General features: G+C 48.5%; 1 protein-coding gene across 6 annotated transcripts in view; it reads right to left on the bottom strand.

Moving 5' to 3' along the window:
- The window catches only part of GREB1 (growth regulating estrogen receptor binding 1), a 131,116-nt gene that overhangs the window by 52,144 nt on the left and 51,870 nt on the right, over positions 1–27,102 (bottom strand). For all 6 annotated transcript variants that reach the window (XM_088841195.1, XM_088841193.1, XM_088841192.1 and 3 more), the window contains exons 2-7: positions 19,907–20,063; positions 15,107–15,226; positions 13,537–13,713; positions 5,489–5,671; positions 3,332–3,475; positions 1,830–1,958 (exon numbers count right to left, since the gene is read on the bottom strand). In XM_088841195.1, coding sequence (XP_088697321.1) covers positions 1,830–1,958; positions 3,332–3,475; positions 5,489–5,671; positions 13,537–13,713; positions 15,107–15,226; positions 19,907–20,063 — 910 coding nt within the window. The remainder of the gene's footprint in view (positions 1–1,829; positions 1,959–3,331; positions 3,476–5,488; positions 5,672–13,536; positions 13,714–15,106; positions 15,227–19,906; positions 20,064–27,102) is intronic.

Raw genomic sequence — 27,102 nt, 5'->3', positions numbered from 1 at the left:
CCATCGTGATTATCTGGGTCGTGAAGATCTTTTTTGTACAGTTCTTCTGTGTATTCTTGCCACCTCTTCTTAATATCTTCTGCTTCTGTTAGATCCATACCATTTCTATCCTTTATTGAGCCCATCTTTGCATGAAATGTTACCTTGGTATCTCTAATTTTCTTGAAGAGATCTCTAGTCTTTCCTATTCTGTTGTTTTCCTCTATTTCTTTGCATTGATTGCTGAGGAAGGCTTTCTTGTCTCTCCTTGCTATTCTTTGGAACTCTGCATTCAGATGCTTATATCTTTCCTTTTCTTCTTTGCTTTTTGCTTCTCTTCTTTTCACAGCTATTTGTAAGGCCTCCCCAGACAGCCATTTTGCTTTTTTGCATTTCTTTTTCATGGGGATGGTCTTGATCCCTGTCTCCTGTACAATGTCACGAACCTCCGTCCAGAGTTCATCAGGCACTCTATCAGATCTAGTCCCTTAAATCTATTTCTCACTTCCACTGTATAATCATAAGGGATTTGATTTAGGTCATATCTGAATGGTCTAGTGGTTTTCCCCACTTTCTTCAGTTTAAGTCTGAATTTGGCAATAAGGAGTTCATGATCTGAGCCACAGTCAGCTCCTGGTCTTGTTTTTGCTGACTGTATAGAGCTTCTCCATCTTTGGCTGCAAAGAATATAATCAGTCTGATTTCGGTGTTGACCATCTGGTGATGTCCCTGTGTAGAGTCTTCTCTTGTGTTGTTGGAAAAGGGTGTTTGCTACGACCAGTGCGTTCTCTTAGCAAAACTCTATTAGCCTTTGCCCTGCTTCATTCTGTATTCCAAGGATAAATTTGCCTGTTATCTCAGGTGTTTCTTGACTTCCTACTTTTGCATTCCAGTCCCCTATAATGAAAAGGACATCTTTTTGAGGTGTTAGTTCTAAAAGGTCTTGTAGGTGTCCATAGAACTGTTCAACTTCAGCTTCTCCAGTGTTACTGGTTGGGGCATAGGCTTGGATTACTGTGATACTGAATGGTTTGCCTTGGAAACAGAGATCATTCTGTCATTTTTGAGACTGCATCCAAGTACTGCATTTCGGACTCTTTTGTTGACCATGATGGCTACTCCATGATGGTGCTGGGAAGGGGGACCCAATTTTGCATTTGGGGAGAGACAAGTCTTCACTGTAGCCCACTCCCTACAGGCACTGCAACAACCGGACCCCAAGCTGGGACAATGCAGAAAGGGATTCTGCACGTTTCCTACATCCCCCTCCCCACTCCACCCCCACCCCGTCCCATCCCGTGGGAGGCAACATTTCCGCTGAGAACCGCTGAGCCCCCAAGTCCTTGTCACACACTCCGTGTAGCTTCAGAAGCGGTTTCTTGAAACAGAGTCCACCCTGCCCACAGCAGGCCTCAGGCATGGGACTCTGAGGCTCCAGCTGTGCCCCTAATGGTGCAAGACCCCTCTCTACACCAGCACCCATTTCATCCTCCAGGCCAGGCTCCATGGAGAAACTGGGCTACCAGTGCACGCGATGATGATTGTTCCTGGGAATGTCACCGGCCCACAGGGAGACAGGTTACCACTCATAATGGGCTCCCGCTGTGTCCTGGCGCACACCCATCACCCAGCTTGGGGGCAGAAGCCATGAGTCTCCCTACCCCCAGCACTGGGGGCTGGACACACTCCCAGAGATGCAGGAGGTGTCTGCTGGTCCAGCCTGACTCTCATTCCAACTCCAGGAGGCTCAGGGGCCCCGGTGCAGTGGCTCCCGTGTCCCCCACCCACCACCGCCTTGGCCCAGAGCAGAGCAAGCCCCGCCCACCCCCGAATAGGATGGTCAAGGTTACCTAAGGCCGAGGGACGCGACACTGTGGACAGGCGGTTCTTCACCGGCGGCTGGTGCTTCGGGGAATCTTTGCCATTGAAAAGAGCTGGACCCAGGGCTGCGGTTAGGGCGGGGTGATCGGAGGCTGATCCTGAGAGCAGAGACAAAGAGGGGAGACCACGGGATGCTCGGGGAGCCCAGCAAACAGGAAACGGCTCTCCTTCTGTCTAACATATTAGCTTTCCACTGATGCAGCCCGTCAAGGGTCAGGACTCTTGAGAGAGTGATTCTGTCCCCCCCAGTCCCCCGAAAAAGGAGACACACGGACATGCACAAACACACACGCACACACGCACACACACGCACACACAGGACACACGCTCCCACGCGTGCTCCACTGAGCACTCCCAGTGAGAGAAGGGCCCTTGGGGACCCCGGGATTCCAGGAGCACCCCTGCACCTGCTCCACCCTCCTCCCACCCTCTCGCTCACCCTCCTGGGTTCAGGGTCATGTCAAACATGCTCAGGAAAGCAGTCAGGTTTGCCATTGCCCAGAGCCAGGCTATGCATAGGATCTGGGGCTTCCTGGGCCTCAGGAGGATTCTGGGGGCAATTGTGGGCTCTGCTCTAAGTCACCTACACGGGCCAGAATGGTGTGGAAGGTACTCCAGAGTCAGGAGGAGCACCAAACATCCCCTATGTCGAGGGGTTGAAGGGGGGGCTCTGAAGCCAGATGACCCCTGTCTGGGCCCCACGCTGCCTCAAACTCGCTGTGCAACCTTCCTGAACATTGCACCTCCTCCCTGTGCATCCACCTTCTCATCTAGAGGATGCAGGTAATATTAGAGCCGCTGTGAGGACGATGGAAGTTAACAGAAGTTTACAAGCAGTAAGTATTTGCTATCACTGTCATCACATTTAATTTTTATAATCACCCTGCAAATTAGACAGAAAGGATTCTCTCCAAGTGTACAGATGAGGAAATGCAGAGTCACAGAGTTAAAATGAGCTGCCCCAAATCGCTCGGCTAGGAGGCAGCAGTGCTGGAATCGCACCCAGGTATTCTGCCGGCAGAAACACTGATCCCTGAAGCTGCCCAGGTGTTTCAGGCCCCAGGTGGCCCGGGCACAGGGAGGACGAGGGCAGATACCACATGGAAGGGAGACAGGGGGCCTCTGGGGGGAGTGCATTCCCCGCTCAGGGCAGCCTCTTCGCTGTGGATGCTGAGCCATGTGCAGCAGGGGCCCAGGGCCCCTCAGCAGACCCCACTGGGCAGGAGGACCCCCAACCACCAACCCCCCCCGACCAGAGCCCTTGGGAAGGAGGTTGCTGTCTACTTGCCATTAGCTGTCGTGCTTATCAGGTGTGTTTTGCATGGCCAAGGCCAAGTTCACGAAGCAGAAATACCAGCTATCAAACCCTACTGCTGATGATAGCCTAGGCGAGCATGTTTGCGTCTGCATTTTTCAGTTGGGGAAACTAAAACCGACTCCCAGCACCTCCAGCGCTGCGCTACCGCCTCACCTGCCTGCGGGGCTCCCAGTGGGGCACTCGGGATTGTCCCCGGACCGGGCTCGCCAGGGAAGGGGGCCAGCGGCCCAGAGCTGTCCAGCAGCGGGAACAGAGAGCTGGAACACGCACCCACGGATCCCTGCCGGCTTCTGAACTCTGCGGGGAAGAGGCACACGTGACAGTTAGCTCCTGCTCCTCCCCAACAGCGACCGATGACTTCCAAGGCCAGAACCCGGCCTGTGGGAGAGCCAGGCATGGAGATAACCACAAGGGTGCCAACGCCTTCCCCGTTGCTGCTTTGGTGCAGCCGGGGGGGCTGGGGTGGGGGCCATTCCCCAGGCTCGGCCTCTGGGGAAGCCACCTGAGGGGCAGTCCTCTTGCCAGCAGCAGGAGCAGTGGTGACCATTTGGGAAGAAGGGAAAAACACATGATGCAAACGAGAGCTCCAAATCCAAGGGACGAACAGCATTATGGGAAAAACAGAGGATGCAAGTGAGAGCTTCAAGTCCAAGAGACGAACAGCATTACTCAAAGGTGAAGGAACACCTGGGCTTCCCTGGTGGCCCAGACGGAAAGAATCTGCCTTCAGTGTAGGAGACCCAGGTTCCATCCCTGGGTCTGAACAATCCCCTGGCGGAGGGCATGGCAACCCACTCCAGTATTCTTGCCTGGGGAATTTCACAGACAGAGGATTCTGGCGGGCTGCAGTCCATGGGGTCTCAAAGAGTCGGACACGACTGAGCGGCTAACACAAGAACAACAAAGGAAGAGCTAATACTTTCCTCCACCCGCTACATCACTCTCTGTTGGGAAGTTACCTCCCAGCGAGGTGTTGAACCTGAGAGGCGCTTGGTCACAGCAAGTGATCAAGGACGCTTGGCTGGTCTCAGAAGGGAAAGAACCACTTCCTCTCCAGGACATAAAAAATGACAAGCATGGATATAGTAGGAGCTCAAGAAATATTTATGGAGGGATGTGGCAACCCACTCTAGTATTCTTGCTGGGAAATTTCACAGAGGAGCCTGGTAGACTACAGTCCATAGGGTCGCAAAGAGTCAGACACGACTGAGCGACCGAGCACGCGTGCAAGCCAGGAAAGGAGACGGGGAGGAAAGGAGTGATGGGAGGGGGCGGGGGGTGAATGCCTAGAACCAGCCCCTCCTGAAGCCCCTCTTTTCCACTCACAGAAGCTGGCTGGGATAGTCCAGGTGACCAGAGATCACCGATGCAGACAAGTGAGGGACAACAGGCTGCCTCTCCTGGGCACCTCGCTGAGAACCCTTCTAGGACACATCCCTCCACAGTTGGTTGATGGAAGAAGAGGCATCTCAGTGGGGTCTGGAAAATCCAGCCCCTCCCTCTGCCTCCAGAGCTGACTGCAGTCAGGAGGATACAGGGCGACAGAAGAGAAGAATGGAGGGAAGCCCTTCCTAAAGCTCTCTTCTGCCACCCCCAGCCCCAGGAAGCTGATCTTTTCTGTTTGTGGTTGACAGGACTGCAGGGCAGGGAGGGAGGCTATCTGAGCTGAGCTTTCTCTAAGTTGGGGCTTCACAACTTCAGCACCATTGACACCGGGCTGCACAATTCTCTGTGGAGGGCTGCCCCGGGCACTGCATCCTTGGCCTCCACCTATGAGACGCCAGGGGCTCCCTGCAGTCAGGATGGTCAACAGTGTCTTCAGTTCAGTTCACTTCAGTCGCTCAGTCGTGTCCGACTCTTTGCGACCCCATGAATCACAGCACGCCAGGCCTCCCTGTCCATCACCAGCTCCCAGAGTTCACTCAAACTCATATCCATCGAGTCGGTGAAGCCATCCAGCCATCTCATTCTCTGTCATCCCCTTCTCCTCCTTCCCCCAATCCCTCCCGGCAGACATCACCAAATATCCCTGGGGGACAGAATCACCCTCGGTTGAGAATCTTGTCCCAGATACTTACAAGAAGACACTGCACCGTGTGGCCCTGTGTCAGTTTTCAAAGCACCCATACAATTAGATTGATACTATAAACTGGACGCCCGGAGGGCAAAACTGCATTTTGATTTCATAGGGCTGACCTCTTGGCCACCATGTGCACTGCAGAGAAGTCTCGGCCCAGAGTCAAGCCAATAGGCCCCTGACTGGCCTAGCGGTGCCCTCTTCCCATGGCCCACCCCACAGAGCTTGCTCACCTGAGCCTTTCCAGCAGATGAGAGGCCCTTTGGTCAGAGCCCCCTGGGCATTGCGGACCAGGTAGTATTTCAAGTGTTTCTGCTTCTTGGGCTGTGTGGTCAGCTTCAGATTGATGTGATTGGAGAACTCCGTGAAGTAGCAGAAGCCCTTCTTGCCACAGCCGACACAATTCCCAGAGAAACCTGGGGGGAGCAAACAAACCAGGATTGTCCCCACCTGACACCCAAGACGCCTCCAAGTGAACCATCGTTCACTAGGCATTCATGTCCTGAACCACCAACCCGAGAAGTCCAGGGGGCAAAGGTCTCTGTCAGCTCACGCTGGTCCAGGGATCAAGATGACCTTGACACAAACGAAAGACCTTGATCAAAGAGACGCTGGGTCGCAGAGACAAGCCCAGGCAAGCATGGATGCCGGCGCTTGCTTAGGGGCATGTTTAAAGCCTACGCATCCTATGGGACACACCCGTCCCATTAATCTGTCCACACTAACTGAGCACCTGCAATAATCTGGTTTGTCCCCGTGGTCTTTGGGCTTCTCAGACGGTGCTTGTGGTAAAGAAACCGCCTGCCAACGCAAGAGACATGAGATGCAGGTTTGATCCCTGGGCCAGGAAGATCTCCCGGAGGAGGTCATGACAACCCACTCCAGTGCTCTTACCTGGAAAATCTCATGGACAGAGGAGCCTCATCGGCTATAGTCCATAGGGTCACAAAAGAGTCAGACACAACTTAGTGAATAAACAATAAATGTTTATACTGTAGTCCAACACATGAGTCAAGGAATTATTTGATATTGGAGCATCACCAGCAGAAATAAAGTGACTATATTCTGTGTATGCAATATGCACACAAAGTGCTTCTAGTTGGTGGGGATGGAGGTGGGGGGGAGAGCTTTGACTAAAGTATAAGTAAGTACAAGCCTTAAGTACTTGAAATTATGTTTCCCAGGTGGCTCAGGGGTAACGAACCCACCTGCCAAGGCAGGAGACGCAGGTTCGACCCCTGGGTGGAGAAGATCCCCTGGAGAAGGAAATGGCAACCCATTCCATATTCTTGCCTGGAGAATCCCATGGATAGAGGAGCCTGGCGGGCTACAGCCCATAGCATCTCAAAGAGTGAGACATGACTCAAGTTTAGCACGAACACACTATGGTCTTCAGTGCCAGCCAATCACAGAGTCTCAAAGCAATTAAACCACTGAGACTGGATGCACTGAGAGCCCTCTTCAGAATCCAAAATTCCCTCCAGGAATCAAGGAAGTATATCCCACAAGTAGCAGAAATCAAGCATTTTATCACGCCAGGATCATGGTGAGAGAAATCTGGGCCCGGCAGCCATGGTGAAGCCTCTCATATGGAAGGAGACTGCTCGTATCAGTTCCTGCTGCCTGAGGCCAGGGAAGCCTTTCTGGGAGATGACAGAGCTCAACTCTGAGGCTCTGCAGAGGCTGCCTTCCAGAGGTGATGACAAAACCACCTCTTCAGCTCAGTTCAGTTCATTCACTCAGTCGTGTCCAACTCCCTGCGACCCCAGGGACTGCAGCATGCCAGACCTCTCTGTCCATCGCCAACTCCCAGAGTTTACTCAGACTCATGTCCATCGAGTCAGTGATGCCATCCAGCCATCCCATCCTCCGTCATCCCCTTCTCCTCTTGCCCTCAATCCTTCCCAGTATCAGGGTCTTTTCAAATGAGTCAGATCTTCACATCAGGTGGCCAAAGCATTGGAGTTTCACCTCTTATGAACTATCAAAATCCAGAGAACATGGTTGAAAGACTTAAACAAATTGTGAAGTCCATTCAAACCAGAGTCAGTTGGTTAATACAAGAAAAACGTGATGGTTTAGCTTTTGTACCTAGTAGACCGTTCTGCTTTAAGCTCACTGTCTCGCAAAGGCCTTCCCTATGACCTTGCCTCGTGCACAGGTACGTCTGGTTTCTATGCAACAAAGTCCTTCAGCAGGAGAGACCCTAAAGCTGAGACTCATTTGTTTTATCTTATCCTCTGGCTGACAAGTTTACAAAGGGCATCTTGATATAGGCCAGGAGGGCCAAGGGGTTCTGTGCACAAGCTCTGCTTTTTACAGGGGATAGTCCTGAGGCCTCCGGCTGCTGCTGCTGCTAAGTCACTTCAGTCGTGTCCGACTCTGTGTGACCCCATAGACGGAAGCCCACCAGGCTCCCCCTTCCCTGGGATTCTCCAGGCAAGAACACTGGAGTGGGTTGCAATTTCCTTCTCCAATGTGTGAAAGTGAAAAGTGAAAGTGAAGTCGCTCAGTCGTGTCCGACCCTTAGCGACCCCACGGACTGCAGCCTACCAGGCTTCTCCATCCATGGGATTCTCTAGGCAAGAGTACTGGAGTGGCTTGCCATTGCCCTCTCCGGAGGCCTCTGGCTACTACTGTCCAAAATAACATCAGTTAGCGAAGGTTCAAAACATGTCCCCATAGAGAAAGAAGATGCCTATATTACAGAAATATGATGGACTTTATTTTCTCGGGCTCCATAATCACTGTGGACAGTGACTGCAGCCATGAAATTAAAAGACACTTGCTCCTGGAGGAAAAGCTATGACCAACCTAGACAGCATATTAAAAAGCAGAGACATCACTTTGCTGACAAAGGTCCAAATCGTCAAAGCTATGGTGTTTCCAGTAGTCATGTACAGATGTGAAAGTCGAACCACAAACAAGGTTGAGCGCTGAAGAATCAGTGCTTTCGCGTTGTGGCGTTGGAGGAGACTCTTGAGAGTTCTGTGGACTGCAAGGAGATCAAACCAGTCAATGCCAAAGGAAATTATCCCTAAATACTCGTTCAAAGGACTGATGCTGAAGCTGAAGCTCCAATCCTTTGGCCACCTGATGCGAAGAGCTGACTCATTGGAAAAGACCCTGATGCTAGGAAAGATTGAAGGCGGGAGGAAAACGGGACGACAGAGGATGAGATGGTTAGATAGCATCACTGACTCAATGGACATGAATTTGAGCAAACTCTGGGAGATAGTGAAGGACAGGGGAACCTGGCATACTGTAGTCCATGGGGTCTCAAAGAGTCAGATGTGACTTAGCGACCAAACAGAAAATATTACAGAAACCTGGTTTATCTGCTCTATTGTAAGCAAGTTTAATATTCCTTAAAAGGCATTAGAAATAAGGACAAATCTCTTGGTCTAAGAAGGCAGGCACAGGTTAGTTTTTCCTTCCAGACTCCTATCTCCTCTGTACTGAATAGATTAAGGTACCAAAAAATGATAGCACTGTGCTCTATGTTTACTCGTTGTTAGAAGGACATGAAGGAAACTGACATGCAGAGAAAACCAACAGTGTTCTTGCCATCCACTGTCGCCCAGACAAAGCACCCAGCTGAACTGACGCAACCACCAGTTGGTCAGGACAGCTAAACCTTCCTTGGGGAAACCTGAGAACCAAAGGGACTAAGTGGTAGTCCAGAGTAGATCCAGAGAGTGATGCACGCAATTCTAGCATGAGAACGGAGTGTGGATGCACAAGCATGCCTCCAGGACTGCCCCCAATGCCTACCACCCCCATCTCTGCTTTATCTCCCGTCCCTCCTACTGCTAGGCCGGACTTTATATTGCTGACAGTCCTTATAACTTCTTCCTCAATGTTAGAGTTATTAAAATCTGTATTTCCCCCCATAACCATCCCCATCCTTCCACAGGACCGGGAGCATGTGTGTCCACGGGGAGGTATGGGTTGTATCTGTGTGCATTAGTGCACGTATACAAACTAGTGCCCAGCACAGGAGAGACAGCCAGCAAACACCGGGAGGGAAGGCAGAGAGAGGAGATGAAACAACTGCAGAGCGAACACGCAGCCTCTCTGCACACACTGTGATGTGCTTTTTTTCCCTAATGTTTTCATGTTTCTAATGCTCCCTAGTTCATAATCTAATGTTTTTATTTTTTCTTTTGTCTCCAACCCGGAACCTTGAGCAGCTCAACTGCCATCCAAGAATGAGGCCCCGAGAAATCTTCCAAGCTCCCTGGAAGGGATCTGACCCTGAGGTCAAACAAAAGATGATGAGTAAGAAACACAACTGCAAATCCAAGGGTGCTCTGAGCACCTTGCCAAGGCCAGCACTGCCATCCCTTCCCCAAAACAGCTCAACAGGTTACAGGCCTTCGTCTGACGACAAATGTGGGCTGTGGAACCACAGTTCAGTTCCAGAGGCAGAGAGGGAGGGCCACAGACCAGAAGGGGCTCCTCCTTGTGGTTCAGAAATCAAAATGGAAACGCTGGCTCTCCCGAGCAGTAAGGACAGGCATACCTCGTTCTATCGCGCATGCCTCTGTTTCTTCATATCTCAGTGCTAGGTAGTAACACACCCACCTCACTCACTCCATTTTAACTCCAACAGTCTTTGGTGCATAAGAAGTAAAGTGGCTGCTGTTTAGGTTCATTTGCTGCTGCTGTCTTTCTCCAAGTGGTAATCCACCCATTTTTCAGGACCCAAGTGCGTCACCAGCGACACCCTCTGAGACATTCTCATCCCAGAAGTCAGTGCATCCTTGGGGATCCCATAGCATCTTAAGCCCTCGGTGGGAGCCTGTTGCCCGGAGATTTCCCAGAAGTTCGATTTCTTTGCAGTGCATGTGGATCTCTGAGGGAAGGCCTGTGTCCTCCCACAGCCCTGAGCTTCCAGGAAGGACCAAGTGCCACTTGGCTTTGGGGCCCCAGGCTGAACTTAAAGTCCACCTTCAGCTATTTATTACTATGAATAATAATAAACGTATGATTATTTGCCTGCTAGATGAACAAACAGCTCATTTACTCTCATCTCAGAAATGAACATTCCAGCTGTAATCGATAGAAGCTTCCCAGGTGGTATTAGTGGAAAAGAAGCCGCCAGCCAATGCAGGAGATGTAAGAGACATGGGTTCGATCACTGGGTCAGGAAGATTCCCCTGGAGGAGGGCACGGCAACCCACTCCAGTATTCTGCCTGGGAGAATTCCATGGACAGAGGACCTTGGTAGGCTACCGTGCATGGGGTCACAAAGAGTCAGACACGACTAAAGAGACTTAGCAAGCACACGCACAGCTGTATAAATAGATGGTTTCTTCTCCTTCGTCTTAGCCATCAGCTAGTTTCAATGAATTACTATCAAACAACTGGAATAGACACCTACATTTCAGTCTTTTCGCTTTCACAGACAGAAATCTCTCAGTTGATTCGGTCACTAAAACCAGCACTACTTTCTCTATAAATTAGGGGAGGGTGGGGGGTTTAAAGCTGTTACTTTCCCCTAAGATACTCCAGAGCCTCCCCTTAATAGGTCACTAAAAAGTGCTGAGCCCCGGCCCCAGAGGGGTGCTGGGCCACCGTGCCCTATGCAGCCATCAGGGTTAATTGCAGGAAATCTAAACAGTGCTAAATGTGCAAGCTGAGAGTATAAAGTTATTTTAAAAAAGAAGAAAGCATGGGTTATTACCAGCCAGCCCTTGTTACTCACCTCCGATGGCTTTTTGGCAAGCAATTAACAAAGACCCCACTTCCTCTACGCTCCCCGCCCGAGGGGCTGAAGCTGTTCCCAGGCCTGTGGTGAATGAACTGAAAGATTCTTGCCTCTGCATTTCCAGACATAGAGCCTCCTAGATTTACTGCCCTCCCAATTCCTTTACAGTCACAAAGGGGAGGGATTCAGGCCAGATCAAACGCTCACCAAGGCACCAGTCTGTCTCCCCCACTCGTTCTGTCCTGAGCGGCCTTGATAAGCTAATTCACTCAGATGCAATGAGCTTCCTTGGTGGAATAAATTTCCTGGATTATTCTTGTTTTCAAAACTGGTTACAAGAAACCCGTAGACCCGCCTTAAGAAAGAACTGGCCAAAACCTTTTCTCCTGCTGGTTGTTTCCTCAGAGTCATGTCTGTTGCTCCAGTGAGCAGTCATCTGCCAAGTTTCAGAGTGTACACACCGTCGTGTCTCCCGGCCCTCATAGCAGGAACCATTTCTTTCTCTTCTCTGGGTCAAACCTTGCTCTCCCACATCTATCCTTCAGTCCTTTGCACAGAGACTCGGACATACAATGTCCTCAATAAATACCCATTAAAGTGTGTAGGGGATACAACCAGTCCATCCTAAAGGAAATCAGTCCTGAATATTCATTGGAAGGACTGATGGCTGAAGCTGAAACTCCAATACTTGGGCCACCTGATGCGAAGAGTTGACTCATTAGAAAAGACCCTGATGCTGGGAAAGATTAAAGGCGGAAGGAGGAGGGGACGACAGAGGATGAGATGGTTGGACGGCATCACCGACTCAATGGACATGAGTTTGAGTAGACTCCAGAAGTTAGTGATGGACAGGGAGGCCTGGCGTGCTGCAGTCCATGGGGTCGCAAAGAGTCGGACACGACTGAGCAAGTAAACTGAATTGAAAGTGTGTTTACCTACCCAGATTTGGGGGCATAGCAAGCGTAAAACTGAGGTTTAAATGCTTGTCCACGGGGAAAGCACAGAAGGAACTGGGGGCCAGCAGGAGAAGTTTAACCTAGAAGTTTTTCCCATAAACTCTGATGGTCAAACTTGCTTCTGCCATGAAGATTATTACTGAGGCTACATCTCAGCTAGACAGATCATTACCAGCCCTCCTGCCTGCCCAGCTCTCCTGCCAAGGAGACGCCAGGCCAGGTGAGGGGCCATGTGGAAAGCACTTGCCCACTCTCTGGATGAGGATACGGAGGCCCAGGGTCACACAGCAGCCTGTGGTCAGACATGGGCTGGAGCCAGCTCCCTGAGCTCTTGGTCTAAACCTCATGTCTCCCCCGATTTTGCTCCACTTATGGGGGAGTGTGCTGAGCGCAGGGTCGGGCATTCAGTAAAAGCTCAATAAATGTTTGAACCAACAGAAGACAGGCTTGGTACGGTTTGGCCTCTACTCTGCACTGACATTGGGGATCCCGTGGACCAGCGGTGGTTTCAAAGGTCAAAACCACAGCTTCTCTAGGCTGACCCTGACCCACTGAGTGACTGCGCAGTAGTTAAAGGTACAATACGGAGCCAGGAAGACCTGAGTCTGAATCCTGGCCACATTCCTTTACTCACGCACCCTCAGGCAAGTTCATTAACAGGTCCAAGGCGACCTTGACCGGTGAGAGGCAAAAGGTAAAGCAGAGAATGGAAGAGGGTGCCGGGCAGTCCCTCGGAACAAGACTAGTCAGGGGGACACATGCTCAGCCTTATTCTCCTCCTGCCGCGCGTCTGCTGGCCTCCGAGAGCATCTCGGATGGGGTCTGGATTACATTCCCAACACAGGTAGGCACTTAGGAAAGTTCTGATGAACACATTAACCAAAAAAAGTAGTACTAACTGACTGGCTTTCTATAGGAAAGTTGTCACATTTTACTTTTACATGATTCATTTATTTTTGGGCCATGCTACACAGTATCATGTAGTTCCCCAACCAGGGATCAAACTCATGTCCCCTGCACTGGAAGTTCAGTTCAGTTCAGTCGCTCAGTCGTGTCCGACTCTCCGCGACTCCATGAATCACAGCACGCCAGGCCTCCCTGTCCATCACCAACCCCTGGAGTACACTCAAACTCATGTCCACAGAGTCGGTGATGCCATCCAGCCATCTCATTCTCCGTCGTCCCCTTCTCCTTCCACCCCCAACCTTTCCCAGCACCAGAGTCTTTTCCAATGAGTCAACTCGTCGCATGAGGTGGCCAAAGTATTGCAGTTTCAGCTTTAGCATCAGTCCCTCCAATGAACATCCAGGATTGATCTCCCTTAGAATGGACTGGTTGGATCTCCTTGCAGTATAAGTATACTTGCACTGGAAGTACAGACTGTTAATCCCTGGACCACCAGGGAAAGCTCCAGGTAGTCACACTTTAAAACAAATCTCATTTGCATTCCATTCCACAAAGAAATAGGCCACAGATGAGGAATGAATGGGGTTGTGGGGAATGCTGATGAAGAGGCTGAAAGGTGGCCTGTCTTCCAAGGGGACCAGTGGCCCTCCTTGTCCCCACCCATCATGCAGCCTGAGCTGTAGAGCAGAGCCCAGGAGGAACTCACCAAGAAGGGCGTTGTGCCCGTTGTCATCCGGAAGGAACCTCTTGTCCACGGCACACACCAGGAGATGGTCAGGCAGGCTGGGGGACTTGGCACCCACCAGGAGGAAGCCCGCAGGGACGTCGATGGGCTCACTGGAGATGGAGACCAGACGCAGGTCCTTCCCAGCCTGGCAGAACCCTAGGAGGGATGGATAGGGCTCACACACCATCCAGCGAGCGGCCCCACATAACCAGGATCCATGCGGGCAAAGCAGGAAAATAGTTTGGATTTTGTCAGCACCACCCTCACCCCTGGACCGGGCTGACTCTAAAATTAATTCTGAGAACATTATTAGGTATGTTATCCTTACATGCACTTCACTTGTGAGTTACCATGATTCACAGCAATAAAGTGACTGGGCAGAATAAAAAAACAAAATGAATGAAAGTAATTCTGGGAGATCAAATTATAACCATCGTCATTCATGACACTTAACTACTTGCGGTTTTTATGACTGTTGGTGTTACCACACAATAAACACACATGAATGTACAAATGAAGGTCAGTTGGAGAGATGGGTAGACAAGTGATGGTAAATGAAAATGTGGACGAAAAATCCAGAAGGGACTGAGAGTAATTTGATGTCTTTTCCACCCTGCACTTAACGTGTATGAGGCATGGGCCAAGGGCAGGAATTCAGGCTGAAGACCTGGTAATGATGGTCTCAGAGAAGTCACATCAGCAGAGGGGGGCTCTACGCACTTGACCTTTTTTGTATTTCAGAGCATTTAAACGTCTGTGCGCGTGCTACATCGCTTCAGTCAATTCTGACTCTTTACGACCCCATGGACCATAGCTCTCCAGGCTCCTCTGTCCATGGGACTCTCCGGGCAAGAATACTGGAGTGGGTTGCCATGCCCTCCTCCAGGGGACTTCCCAAACCAGGAATCAAACCCTCGTCTCTTTACAGATACTTTATGACTAGTGCTACTTGGGAAGCCCTTAAACCTGCTTCTTATTTAAAAATTAAGTGTCCAGAAATACTTAGGAAAAAAAAGAAGAGAAACAGCTGAGATTTATCCTGATGGACCTTTTCTGGGAATCTCTCTCCCCGAAGGCACAAGTGGCCCCATGCCCTGTGTTTTTCCATCTTTATTGACCAAATGGGCTAATGTGAACTCTGAGACCCCGAGGCCTTCCCTGCAAACCCGTAAGGTATTTATACCTTAGTAAGATTCTCCTCCAGGGATATCTGCTTTACCATTTTCAGGGCACTGGCTCCTAGTTCTCCCGTCTGCTCCTGGGCAAAGCAGGAAGTAGTACCCGCTCTGTGAGGCACCAAGTGGGAGAAGCCCTGGAAAGCTTTCATTTGATCATCTTTGGGCAGGTGGTCCTGCCGCTAGTTTGCAGACATGGAAATCGAGGCTCAGAGAAGTTAAGTCATTTACTCAAAGTTTCTGAGAGGGGGGCCAGGATGGAGCCAGGTCCAGCTCTCAAGTGTGGGGTGGTTCCCCTTCATCCATCATCCTGGGGACATGGGCTCGGCTCACAGCTTGGGGGCTCTCAGCGCACAGCCCAGCGGGCATCTCACCGTCCGTGGTGCAGCATCCTTCAGGCGGGGGGTGCATCTGGTAGGGGTTTGGGGGACAGTTCTGTTCCGGCCCCCCGGCCCCTTCCTCTTCCTCTTCTTCATTGTCCACTCGGCTTCCACCTAGACGTGGAACAGGGGAGTGATGACCAAGGCAGAAGTAAGTACACAGTGAGCCCCAGTTAGTTAGGAATTAACCAGTCCTCAGAGACACACTGTTTAAGCCAAGCACTGTCACCCTTCTTCACTAGGGGCGAGGGGCGAGGCTCACTCAGACCTGATGTCTTTCCCAAGGTCATAGACTCTGGCTCCAAGCCTGGCCTTGTGACTTCAAATACAGGTCCACATCCCCTCCCAGCACTCACAGCTGCACATATCTGCGTGACCAACAGGCCTCGGTATGTATACAGTTGCTGACAAGAACCGACTATGAAGTCTGCACACAGCAAGCACTCCAACAACAGCTGTGTGGGAGGAACCACAGTGTAACCCAGGGACCATTTTACAGGTAAGGAAACTGAGGTTCAGAGAGACCCAGTGATTCAACCACCTGCTAAGCAGCACAGCCAGCCTGTTCCCAGCTGTATCTGGTGCCCAAGCTGCTGTCCTTGTCATAAACTGCATCACTTGGTTTAGAACCTGAAATACAGTGTGAATAGCCATTATGTTGAATAAGACAGGAGTCAAACTATATGCTGTTATTTATCCCCAAGGGAAAACTAGATGTATACATTATTAGAAATATAAACACACCAGAAGTTGTCACACACACAAAACGAACCAGGCCCCCTCAGCGACTTTACGACTATAGGAAACTTTTCTTTTTAAGTGAAATAGTATTTTAGGACTAATGGCAAACGTGGAACGGGCCAGGAGAGCCAGCAATTGGCCAAGGAAACCCCACTCTCCGCGTGCGTGCTCTCCATCTCCGCAGCAGAGGAGCTGGCCTTCCCCACATGGTCAGCTCCTAGGGGGCCAGGGGGCGCTGTAGTTATTCTGGAATCCAGGCCCCCAGCAGAATGTGTCATACACACAGAGGCAACACTCAGGAAACCACTGAGTTAGCCAAAAAGTTTGTTCTTATTTTTTTCCATATCATTGTAATTCCCAACTGTTTGGAGTACACACAGAGCGCGTGTGGGTGCATACACACACACACACACACACACACACGCACACATCCCTTATTTACCCAACCTGCTAGAGAAAAAGGGTTTCACATTAGTGAGTTTTCAAACTTCTTTTAAGAGATGTTTTGGGTAAAAAGTCTTTCTCAAATTATCTATCTTTAAATGTCATTTAATAAATAGCACCCAGACTTCTTCACACAATAGGGCTGTTGCAGGCATCCTTGGATACCCGAGGCCAGGGACAGCTGCTTCTTTTCTCTTCTGTATCTCCTGTCTCTTCCCCTCGTGCCAGCCCCTTTGCTGCCATTTCCTCTACTCTCACCTCCCTTGGCTCTCAACTCATCCATCCCTTCAGTGTGCGACGTGTTTTCCGGTTAATGATGAAATCGTGTGCAGCAGAAAAACGGACTAGGAATCTGGGAATGCCAGTTTTAGTCCCTGGATCTGCCATTGTCTGTGCGGCCACAGGAAAGTTACTTAACCTCTCTGTGCATCAAATCCTCCCTCTTTAAGATGAGGTGGTTATATAAGGTCACCTTGATCTGTGACAGTCTCTGTGGGAAATACGGCAATCAGCATTGCACAGAACATTCCGAGGATGATTTAATCAGTACAGCATGCTGGAAGTACAGCCTCAGGGTGGTCACCACTTTAAAGCTGTTAGTCGCTCAGTCACGTCTGACTCCTTGTGACCCCACGCCAGGCTCCTCTGTCCATGGGATTCTCCAAGCAAGAATACTGGAGTAAGTAGTCATTCCCTTCTCCAGGGGATCTTCCTGACCCTGGGATCAAACCTGGGTCTCCTGTATTGCAGGCAGATTCTTTACCATCTGAGTCACCAGGGAAACTCTATTTTAAAGGTGCCAGAAGGACAAGAGGCTGAAGAAACTGAACATTTCGGGACAGCCCAGGCCCATGACCTTGGGAAGGTCAGAGCAGGAAGTAAGCAAGAATTCCTGGTGTCTCCCTTCCTCTAGGACTGGAGGACACAGAGGTGGTGGGGAGACTGTAAAAAGATTACCCAGGAAGAACACAAAGGGAGTTGAAGGGATAAACACCAGAGCCTCTTTCAGAAGCTTCCTTCCTGCCACTAAGTGCAGGCATGGTTGGTTTTAGCAGAAGGTAGAGAGTCACACCCAGACCCCAGGTGCCACCCATGCAGCATGGGCCCCACGGGGGCTCAAACCACCCTTTAGCCGCCTACAGAGTGGGTGGCTTGGAAGGTTCTGCAAAATCAAGATTAGTCTGTGAACCAGGGACTCACCTCCAAGGGCTCAGCAGGGGGACAGCAAAGAGCCAACAATTAGAGTGAAAAGGGGAAAGAAAGCCAGGCTTTAGGAGCTCGGAGGGCACGCACAGGAATGTCTGCATGTTTATTCTGTTCAACCAAAAACAGCAGGAATGTAGACTCTCTCGGAAAGAATGAAAGAGAAGGGTCTTAAGCCTCTGAAAGTCAAAGAAAGGGCTCAAAATCCAGTGGCTGCTAAGAAATCCCTCTTTCTTAGCAGAAAGCGGGATTAAAGGTCAAAGGTCTACATCAGACATTCCAGGGTCTTTGATGGAATCTGTCAGCCAGCAGCAAGCCTGAGGAGACTTCCTAACCAGGGCCAGACTAAACCAGACTGTTTACCAAGGTCTTCTGGCAGAATGAGGGCTTTAAAATGGCCTTAGACAAAACTAACTGGATTGGGAGCTTAGGATCTTAAAATTCAACCATGGGAATTCAAAGATGTCATGACAGCACTTCACCCCATGGTGTATGAAAGTATTGATGTTTTAGAATAAATTTTGTTTTCTTTACATGAGAAGAAACTGTATGACATTCTGAGTGGGTGGGATGACAGGAATTTACCTGTATCTTGTTTAATAAACATTTATCCCAAATTCGAAGGGTGTATTTGTTTGGTTTGCTTGGCCTTCCTTTAAAAAAAATAACACATAAAAGGTTTCTCCCCTGTTAGGAAAGGTCATACCCCTAATTTGGAGAACAAAGTAACAGGGCCCCTCTGAACTACCCTTGCAAATAGAGAAAATGTTAACAGATCTAGGGGTGTCTGGGATACCAGCGCCCTGGTCATAAAAAGCATCCTTGATGTTACTGTCGAGGAAGGACAGCAATAAGATAAGAGACCCCGACAGAGAGACAGACAGACAGACCAAACAAACACTGTGCACCACGTTCTATGATGCAGAAACCAGGGGCTCAAGCGGAGTGCTCGACTGATAGGGACATTTAGCAAATCGACCATCTCCTCCTTTTCGCCAACCCCCCTCCCGACTCTTCCCAGTGCTAGAGAAACAAAATCTGGGACGGTCTCTCTATGCTGCTTGCCAGACAAATGGGAAAATGATAGGACCTGCGCTGGATTTCATATCATAAACGAGAATGGCTGACCATGAGTACTTATCATGAGTACTACTGTTCATTTACCATTAGCAGCTAAGTTTTTCAATACGGTAAGAAGTTAACAATGATCATTTAATACATATTTCACAAGTCTTTCAGCTAGTTGAAAACATGGACTATGAAAGATGCCCCAGTTATTCCTCAAATGCCCCCCAGTGTCACAGTAAAACTTCCTGGGCCAGAAATCATTGGTACTTTGATGTGAATGCCAGAGAACACTCGGGTTTCCTGACTCCTGCTTTTGACCACAATCTACTTTCTCTCAGACCCAGAGCCAGTTCCTTTAGGTGCTTAGCTGTTGCTACTTGCAAGATTAATTTTGTAAAAACGTTGTAAAGAGTGACACAAGGAAAGCCTCCCTCCTAGAGAGGGACGATCAGATATCACGAGGCCCTTTATGTCTCATTTTCCCTTGGAAAATGCAACCGTCCCCAGCCCACCTTCCCCACACCCACTTTGCATACACAACCATACACACACAGGGACACAGGCACACACCACGACCACCCTAAGACAGGGCCTGGTACATTGCAGGCTTCCTTAATTAGTTCATTTTTGTTGTAAACCACAGCCGTCTTTCACTTCAAAAGCTAAGCGAAGTCTGCAGGTAACTTCAAGTGGAAGACAAGTAACAAAAACGACTTCTTCAGCAATAAATAAGGGGAAGGGGCAACTTTGGACATGAAGATACATGACTATAAAAGGTACAAACTAAAGACTGAAAAATACAACTAGTTTAGTCTCTGCATAATTAAGTAAACCCCAAACTTATCCCCATGCCCAAAGATAATTTATTGCTGGCACACATTAAAATCATAAGCGTTTATTCTTGGCTTTTAACAGTTTCTAGAGGGCTCTCATAACTGCTATCACATGGAAAAGTACTTACACTCCTTTGCAAAGATAGGGCCACAAATCACAGAGGAAAAAATATATGTATAACTGAAGGTCAAAAATATGTTAAAATGTCTTACTTATCGAAGTCAGACCATCAAAACTTTTCATAAGTAACAACCAATTGAGCACAAGTTAACTCCGGCCTTTCTTTCTCCTCTTAGTCCAATGAATCACCTCATTCCTTGCAACTTTATGGCTGAGACTTAAATCTGAGTTTTAGCCAAGTAAGGATGCACATGCAACTTTCTGTTTCCTGATAATTCCATTCTGCTAGACCCAACAGTTGCTACACCAAGTGGAAGAGGAGTTTCCAGCCCTATCTTGAATATTCCCGCACACGGTAGAGAACAGCACAGACGCATCTCCTACCTTCTAGAGCGGAAAGCTGCTGCTCTGCTTCCAGGTACAACTGGGAGAAGATGGGCCTGGGTACCAGGCTGTTGGAGCGCAGGGAGGCCTCGATAGAGTTGTGCAGGACCTCCTCGAACCGCGTGGTCTTCAGTTGTCCAGCGTACGAGTTTCCCATCTTCAAAAGAGACAGGGGAGTCTTCTGTTTAAAATGGCATTTCAGTTGCGGTTAAAAAGCCTGACCCCCGAGCACGAAGCCCAAAGGTAGAAGAGATCCGGGCTGCCAGGAAGGGAGGGCCCCGTATCCCCCGCTCAGCCAACAGGAGGAGTGGGTGGCTTTCAGGGACTGCTCCTGCCGGGCAATTACAGGAAGTTATATAAGTAACAGCTTTCCCTAATTTAGCACTCAGCAGAGTCTGACACCTCTTAGGAGATTTTACTAGAAACTGGCTCTCAGTCGTCCACAGGTTTCACAGCAACCCCCCCAGCTTCTCCCTGAGAGGTGATCCTGCTTTTGAGAGATCCCAGACAAAAACGACGCTTTCTTCTCCTTGACTTGCAGAAGAATAGCCCTGCGCCACTTTCTGTGTGTGCCGGCAGCGCAGAGATCCATGACAACCAGTCACCGATTTCAGGATTACCAGACCCGGCCTCCGCTCACCTTCTCAGGAGGAAGGTTAGCAGATTGCCCATCACCGCCGCCTCTGCTAAAAGGCCAATTAGGAACATTCTTGCCTTACAGTGTTTATTACTTTATCATGATTTCCATTAGACAAGTAATAAAAAATTACATCTGGAAATCTGGGATTACAGAAGAGGGTGGAAAACCAGGAGGAAAATCATTGCGTCCATGCCCCAAGATAATCAATGTGATTTTTTTTTTGGTAGCAGCTTAAGATCTAATTCACTTACCATACTATTCACCTGCTACACATAAAACAGAAAAACAATAAGGTCCTACCATAAAGTTCCTACCAGTAACTATATATAACAATATCTTGTAATGAACTATAATGGGAAAGAATATGAAAAGAATATATATATATATATATGTATAACTGAATCACTTTGCTATACACCAGAAACTAACACATCACTGTAAATAAATTATACTTCAATTTTTTAAGGGTACAGATAAATGGTTTTTAGTATACTCACATGTGGTACAGGTATCACACAACTGAGGTTAGAACACTGTCCTCACCCCCAAAAGAAACCTCAAACCCTTTAGCTGTCACCCCCAAGTCCTCTATCCTCCAGCCCTAGCCAGCCACCTGATGTTTGCAGACACATGTTAATAGAATCATATAGTATGTGGTCCTTCCTTCCATCAGGCAATGCCTGCACCCGGCCTCTGCGCTGAGCACCTGTCAATACTCCATTCTCTCTGATACTCTTATGCACTCTTTGCAGACTTAATTCCGTGGGAAACAGGAGGGACGTGGAAGGCTGTATCCACATGGCTCTATCACTCTGTGATACACTTTTTGATTCTGCTCTTCTCATCTGACATGAACATTTCCCCCAATCCTCCTACAAAGGCTGTTAGAACTGTTTTAACAGTTGCATCGCATTCCCTTGAGGGAAGGTTCAGATACTCGCTCACATATTTCTCTGGGATCAGACATATGGTTAAATCTCTGTATTTAGTCCTGGCCAAAGAACTGGCATTTAAATGTTTCAGTTCAGTTCAGTCATTCAGTCGTGTCCTTTTCAAATGTGTTCTATTTATTTTCTATTTCATTTAGTTTTTTGTTTAGATCACCCTGTTTCCTTTTAGTTTAATGTTTTGTACTTTTTACCAAACTTCTTAAAATGACTACTTTATCCTCATCTTTATTTTCCATATGACTGTTTTGTTAGTGAAGATATTTAAGGCTTTTAGGTTTTCCCCTGAGTGCTTCTTATGCTGTGACCCCTAGGTTAAGTGTAAAGAGGTCCCCTTTCATTTCTTTTTGGATAGTTTATGATCTCCATTTTGATTCCCTTTTTGATGCAGTAGTTATCCAGAAATGTAGGTTTAATTTCTAAACAGTCAAAATTTGAGAGGAAGAAGGATTAGCCTTATATTATGAATTTCTAATTTTCACTGGATAATCACAACCGTGGCCTTTAAAACCTACTTTTAAAATTTGTTAAGGGTTTCTTTTAGACAGAGGCTGGATGGATTTTTGCAAATCTGCTATCATATAAGAAAAGATCAACTCTCTTAAAGGGATGAAAACAGATTATTCAACTTTTCTATGCTGTCATCTATTTTGCATGTCTGTTGATTCTTAAAGTGATATTTGACTTTTAAAAGCACAAGATGGGGAATTTTCTGGGAGTCCAACGATTAGGACTCTGTGCTTCCACAGAAGGGGACACGGGTTGGATCCCTAGCCAGGGAACTAAGATCCCGCAAGCTGCTTGGTGCAGCCAAAAAAATGGCAGAAGATGCCAGCCCCGACGTGACCTCAGGACAGTGGCTTCCTGTTTCATTACAGTGACATACAGTCAGCCACACTAGTTGTGAGACTGGCTTCACGTGCCAGGCACCACCTCACAGATCACATTGACTTAAGATGTAGGTAAGATATTCTCTGAGTCCTCGCGCTGTAAGAAGCCGAGCAATTTTAAGATGGGACCACTGGTGCCCTAAGGAGCTCTGGTTTCCCTCGTGAGGGTAAAATGGGGCGGTGTCCTCAGGCTGATTTTCTGCTTCTGTTGGAAGAAAGGTCCAGCCTTCCTTCTTCCAACTAACAGTAAATGGAAACCATTAAACACTTCCTGCTTGCGGCAATAACTCCTGAGCACAGGTTCCCCACCCCCCTCCGCCACACCTCCTTGGTCAGCCCCAGCTTACCGCCTGGGGAAATGAGCTGGTGGGAGGGTTGCTGCAGGAATTAGCCCCAACGAAAAAGAAAGTGCTCCTGAAAGACAGACAGCAACGGCTGAGCCACCAAACAGTCAGAAGAGGCTCCAGGGCTCTGCATCTGCCTTTCCTCTCAACTGGCTGCATCCTTCAATCCAAGAGAGGGGGATTCCCGGCCACATCTGGGGGCCCTTGCCTGCATTTCCATTCGGGGTGGTCCATGGAAAGCTGCCATCAATTAATAACATCACAAACGGCTCCTGTTTCTATAGATCTTTGTCTGAAGAGCTTAACGCACAGAAAGCAGCTTTAAGTCCGGCCCATTTTACGAGGAGCCCCTGCAGAAGCATGCTCGAGGGCTGAAAGAAACGCTCAGGGCATCCAGAGCCTCTCTTCTTTCCCAAGGTCCTCTACACCTGACGCCTGATCAGCACCTTGAGCCCGGAGGACTCCAGGGGTTAAGATAGAACAACACCTGGTGTGGACAGAGCCATAAAGAGGAAGAAAGATAATGAACACTGTCCAGCTCCCGAGTGCCAGGCACCAGGCCTGTTCCCTCGCTCAACACACGTGAGCGATATTATGAAGCCCAATTTAAAGATGGGGTTCCGAATCTTAGCCTCGGAGATGATAAGCAACCTGCAAGAAGTCTTGTGGAAAGAAAGCAGAATTGGGGGCGGGGGAGGGAGGGAGAGGGGAAGGGAGGAGGAAGGGAGAAACACAAAAGGGACAAACATGAAACAGTGCTCACACTCAAAAAATGGAAATTTCATTTTACAACCCTAAGCACACACCAAAGCTTTAAAGTCTAGAAGCACACAGGGAGAGAGACTGACCCCACTCCCAATCCAATGAGGCATTTGAAAGCCAAAGTAAGTGCTGGTAACTGAGGATGGAGGAGGAGTGTGAGAACCGTCTGACAACTCGTGGCCCTTGCTCTTCGTCCCACTGCACGACCGTCGAGTGGCGTGGGAACTGCCTACCCACCGCAGCAGTGCTCCAGCTCACAGACGAGACCACCCCCCGGGGGCAGAGCCTGGGATCAGAGGGCAAAGCAGGCTAAGATGCCGGCCCTGCTGGGGCTCGCTGGCCTGTGAGGAACCCCCAACCATCAGATGGGGGAATGAGGAGTCAGGAGAGAGAAAAGCCTCACTCAGGGCCAAACCCCAAAGCCGAACCCCTCCTCCGTGCTTTGCGGATCCAGGTCAACACCTGTGACCTCCAGGGCTGGGCTCTGACCGCTGCTCCCTGGGCACTGCCTCTGCAATATTTTCCTGCTGCAGTGACTCCAGTCTGCAAACCGAGGGGGTTCCTTTCCCCCCACCCCTCTGCTGCCTGCCTTCCAAGGCCTGGCCCAGCCCTTCCCAACACTGGTGGGCGATGCTCTTCAACCACAGAATCCGAAGTAGTGCCCGTCACCAGGGCCTTCATGGCTCAGTCATGTCCAACTCTTTTGCAGCCCCATGGACCATAGCCTGTCAGACTCCTCTGTCCACGGGATTTTCCAGGCAAGAATATTGGAGTGGGTTGCCATATCCTTCTCAGGGGATCTTTCTGACCCAGGGATCAAATCTGGGCCTCCTGCATTGGCAGGCGAGTTCTTTACTGCTAAACCACCACGGAAGCCCACTGCTTTAGTAGGTGACAACCCTGAAGCTTCAGAACAAGGGATTTATAAGGATAAAGGTCATGTTTTAAGCAGGTCAGGTGGACAGAGATGTTTGGAATAAAACTGGAGGGAATACATGGAGGCAGGAGGCCTGGTCGAGTTAAATTAGGAGTGGCAATTAACATAAACATATTACTATATATAAACTAGGTAAGCAACAAGGCCCTAGTACACAGCACAGGGAGCTATCCTCAGTATCTAATAATAACTAGAATGGAAAGAATCTGAAAAAGAGTATATACATATATATGCGTATCACTGAACTACTTTGCTGTACACTTGAAACTAACATAACCTCGTAGATTTACTATACATCAATAAAAAATAAAAATTAACAAAAAACAGGCTTTGCTCACTTCCTGTCTCGGTTACATTTTTGGTAATTCTCACAATGTTTCCAACCCTCCACCAGCAATAAGATTCTAACTCACTGACGGCTGAGATAATGGTTAATATTTTTTAGCAATAAAGTATTTTTTAATTGGGGTACATACATTTTTTAGACATAATGTTGCTGCTGTTAAGTTGCTTCAGTCGTGTCCGACTCTGTGCGACCCCATAGACGGCAGCCCACCAGGCTCCCCCATCCCTGGGACTCTCCAGGCAAGAACACTGGAGTGGGTTGCCATTTCCTTCTCCAATGTATGAAAGTGAAAAGTGAGAGTGAAGTCGCTCAGTCGAGTCAGACTCTTAGCGACTCCAAGGACTGCAACCCACCAGGCTCCTCCATCCATGGGATTTTCCAGGCAAGACATAATGCTATTGCACATTAATAGACTATAGCATAGAGTAAACATGACTTGTATACGCACTACGAAATAAAAACATCATACGGCATGTGGGCCCTGACTTCCCCAGCCAGAGATTGAACCTGTGTCCACTGCAATAGAAGCACAGACTTCCCCCACTGGACCACCAGGGAAGTCCTACTTTTCATTTTAAAGTTTATAACATTTAATTTTTTGGACTGAGAGCATGTTTATTTTTATTAAAAACTGAAGGTTACTTTTAAAAAGTAAATTAAATGCAGTCATAAAAACTGATGACCGATGTCCCACAGAATCTAAGTAGAAGGCCAATTGAAGATCAGGTGAACTACAGACCTCCGGCAAAGGCAAGCCACCCTGCTAAGCATCACTGTAAGCATCAGTGATTTTAATCTTAGCAACAGTCCTATCAGATCATTATTTCTCTCCCTGTCTGTATCCCGACTTTATAGATGAAGAAACTTAAGGCTCAGAGAGGTTGGTACAGCTATCTAATGACACATAGCTCGTGCCTGGTCTGGAATTAAATATACATACGGGGCTTCACAGGTGGCACTAGTGGTAAAGAACCCACATGCAGGAGACATATGAGACGTGGGTTCGATCCCCGGGTCGGACAATCCCCTGGAGGAGGGCATGGCAACTCTCTCCAGTGTTCTTGCCTGGAGAATCCCACGGACAGAGGAGCCTGGGGGGCCACAGACCATGGGGTTGCAAAGAGTTGGACTGAAGTGACTTAGCACACACACATATATAGGGGCCAAATTTGAACGAAAGAAAAAGAAAACCATTATTTGTTTAGTATCTATTTTGTGCCAGCAGTCCTGTGGCCAAAGTACTATCGTCTTCATTTTGCATGAAGAGATTGTGTCTGGGATTTAAAAGCATTTATTGTCTTCATTCACATCTTTATCACTTCCTTTAGCAATGCAACAAAAGCCCCAAGAGCATTTTACGTAAGAATCAAAATAATAGTCATCAATTATTAGGTTCACTCGGTGCAGACCTTTTTCTTGGTTTATGTTTATCATTTATTTCATCATCACCATGGCCCTAAAAATGCACATAGCATGGTTCTCATTTTATATTTTTGGAAACTGAGGCAGGATGCGCTGAAGAGAATGTCCAAAATGTCACATTTGAGACAATTTTAGATTTAGAAGGGCTCTAAGCAAGTGAATCGTGGCTTCCAGTGATTTCAGAAAAGGGAGCATTTTTTTCAAGTTCTTTTTGTTTTGTTTTTTTTTAATGGTGTCCACCTGTCCAAACATGCCAAATCTTTTGGTTAGAAATCTTGGGCTCTTTCTTAGTAGTATTTTACCAAAACGAGGGCTGCCATGACAAGAAAACATAGCCTCAGTAAATGAAAAGCCCCCAACTTAAAAAGACACATTTCTAGCCAGACAAAGAAAATCAAGAGCATTTTAAGAATGCTACCTGAAGCCAGGTCTCCCGGAGGGAGGAGGTTGACCAGCCTCACTGCAGCTTCAGAGGAAGAACAAACAAACCACCAGCTGGCCGGCCCCCACGGTCTGGACAGTGTCCCCTCTCTGACAGCCCGATCAGCTCTTTCCTGGAGATTAAAGCAGGGATTAAACTAGACTTCAGCCCTTTCAAAGAAAACTATGCTCGCACCAGCCTTTCCTTGAAGTGATCTTTTTCTATCTGCTTACTTTTTAAAGAACAGAATTATCAAAAGTTTTGCCCCAGTGGCAGAAAATCCATTTCACTTTAAAAGCTCACCAGGGGAACCTCCCTGGTGGTCCAGTGGCTAGGATTCTTGGCTCCAAATGCAGAGAGCCTGGGTTCAATGCCCGGTTGGGAAACTAGATCCCACATGCTGACACTGGAAGATCCCATGTGCCACCACTAAGACTGGTTAAGCTAAATAAATAAATATTAAAAAAAAAAAAAAAACAAGAGAAAA

This window comes from Moschus berezovskii, chromosome 11, assembly GCF_049115385.1.
Source record: "Moschus berezovskii isolate FMDL1 chromosome 11, NW_MosBer_1.0, whole genome shotgun sequence".
Taxonomy (NCBI): domain Eukaryota; kingdom Metazoa; phylum Chordata; class Mammalia; order Artiodactyla; family Moschidae; genus Moschus; species Moschus berezovskii.
Note: the sequence above shows the minus strand (reverse complement) of the source record. Positions and strands in the feature narration are given on the sequence as shown.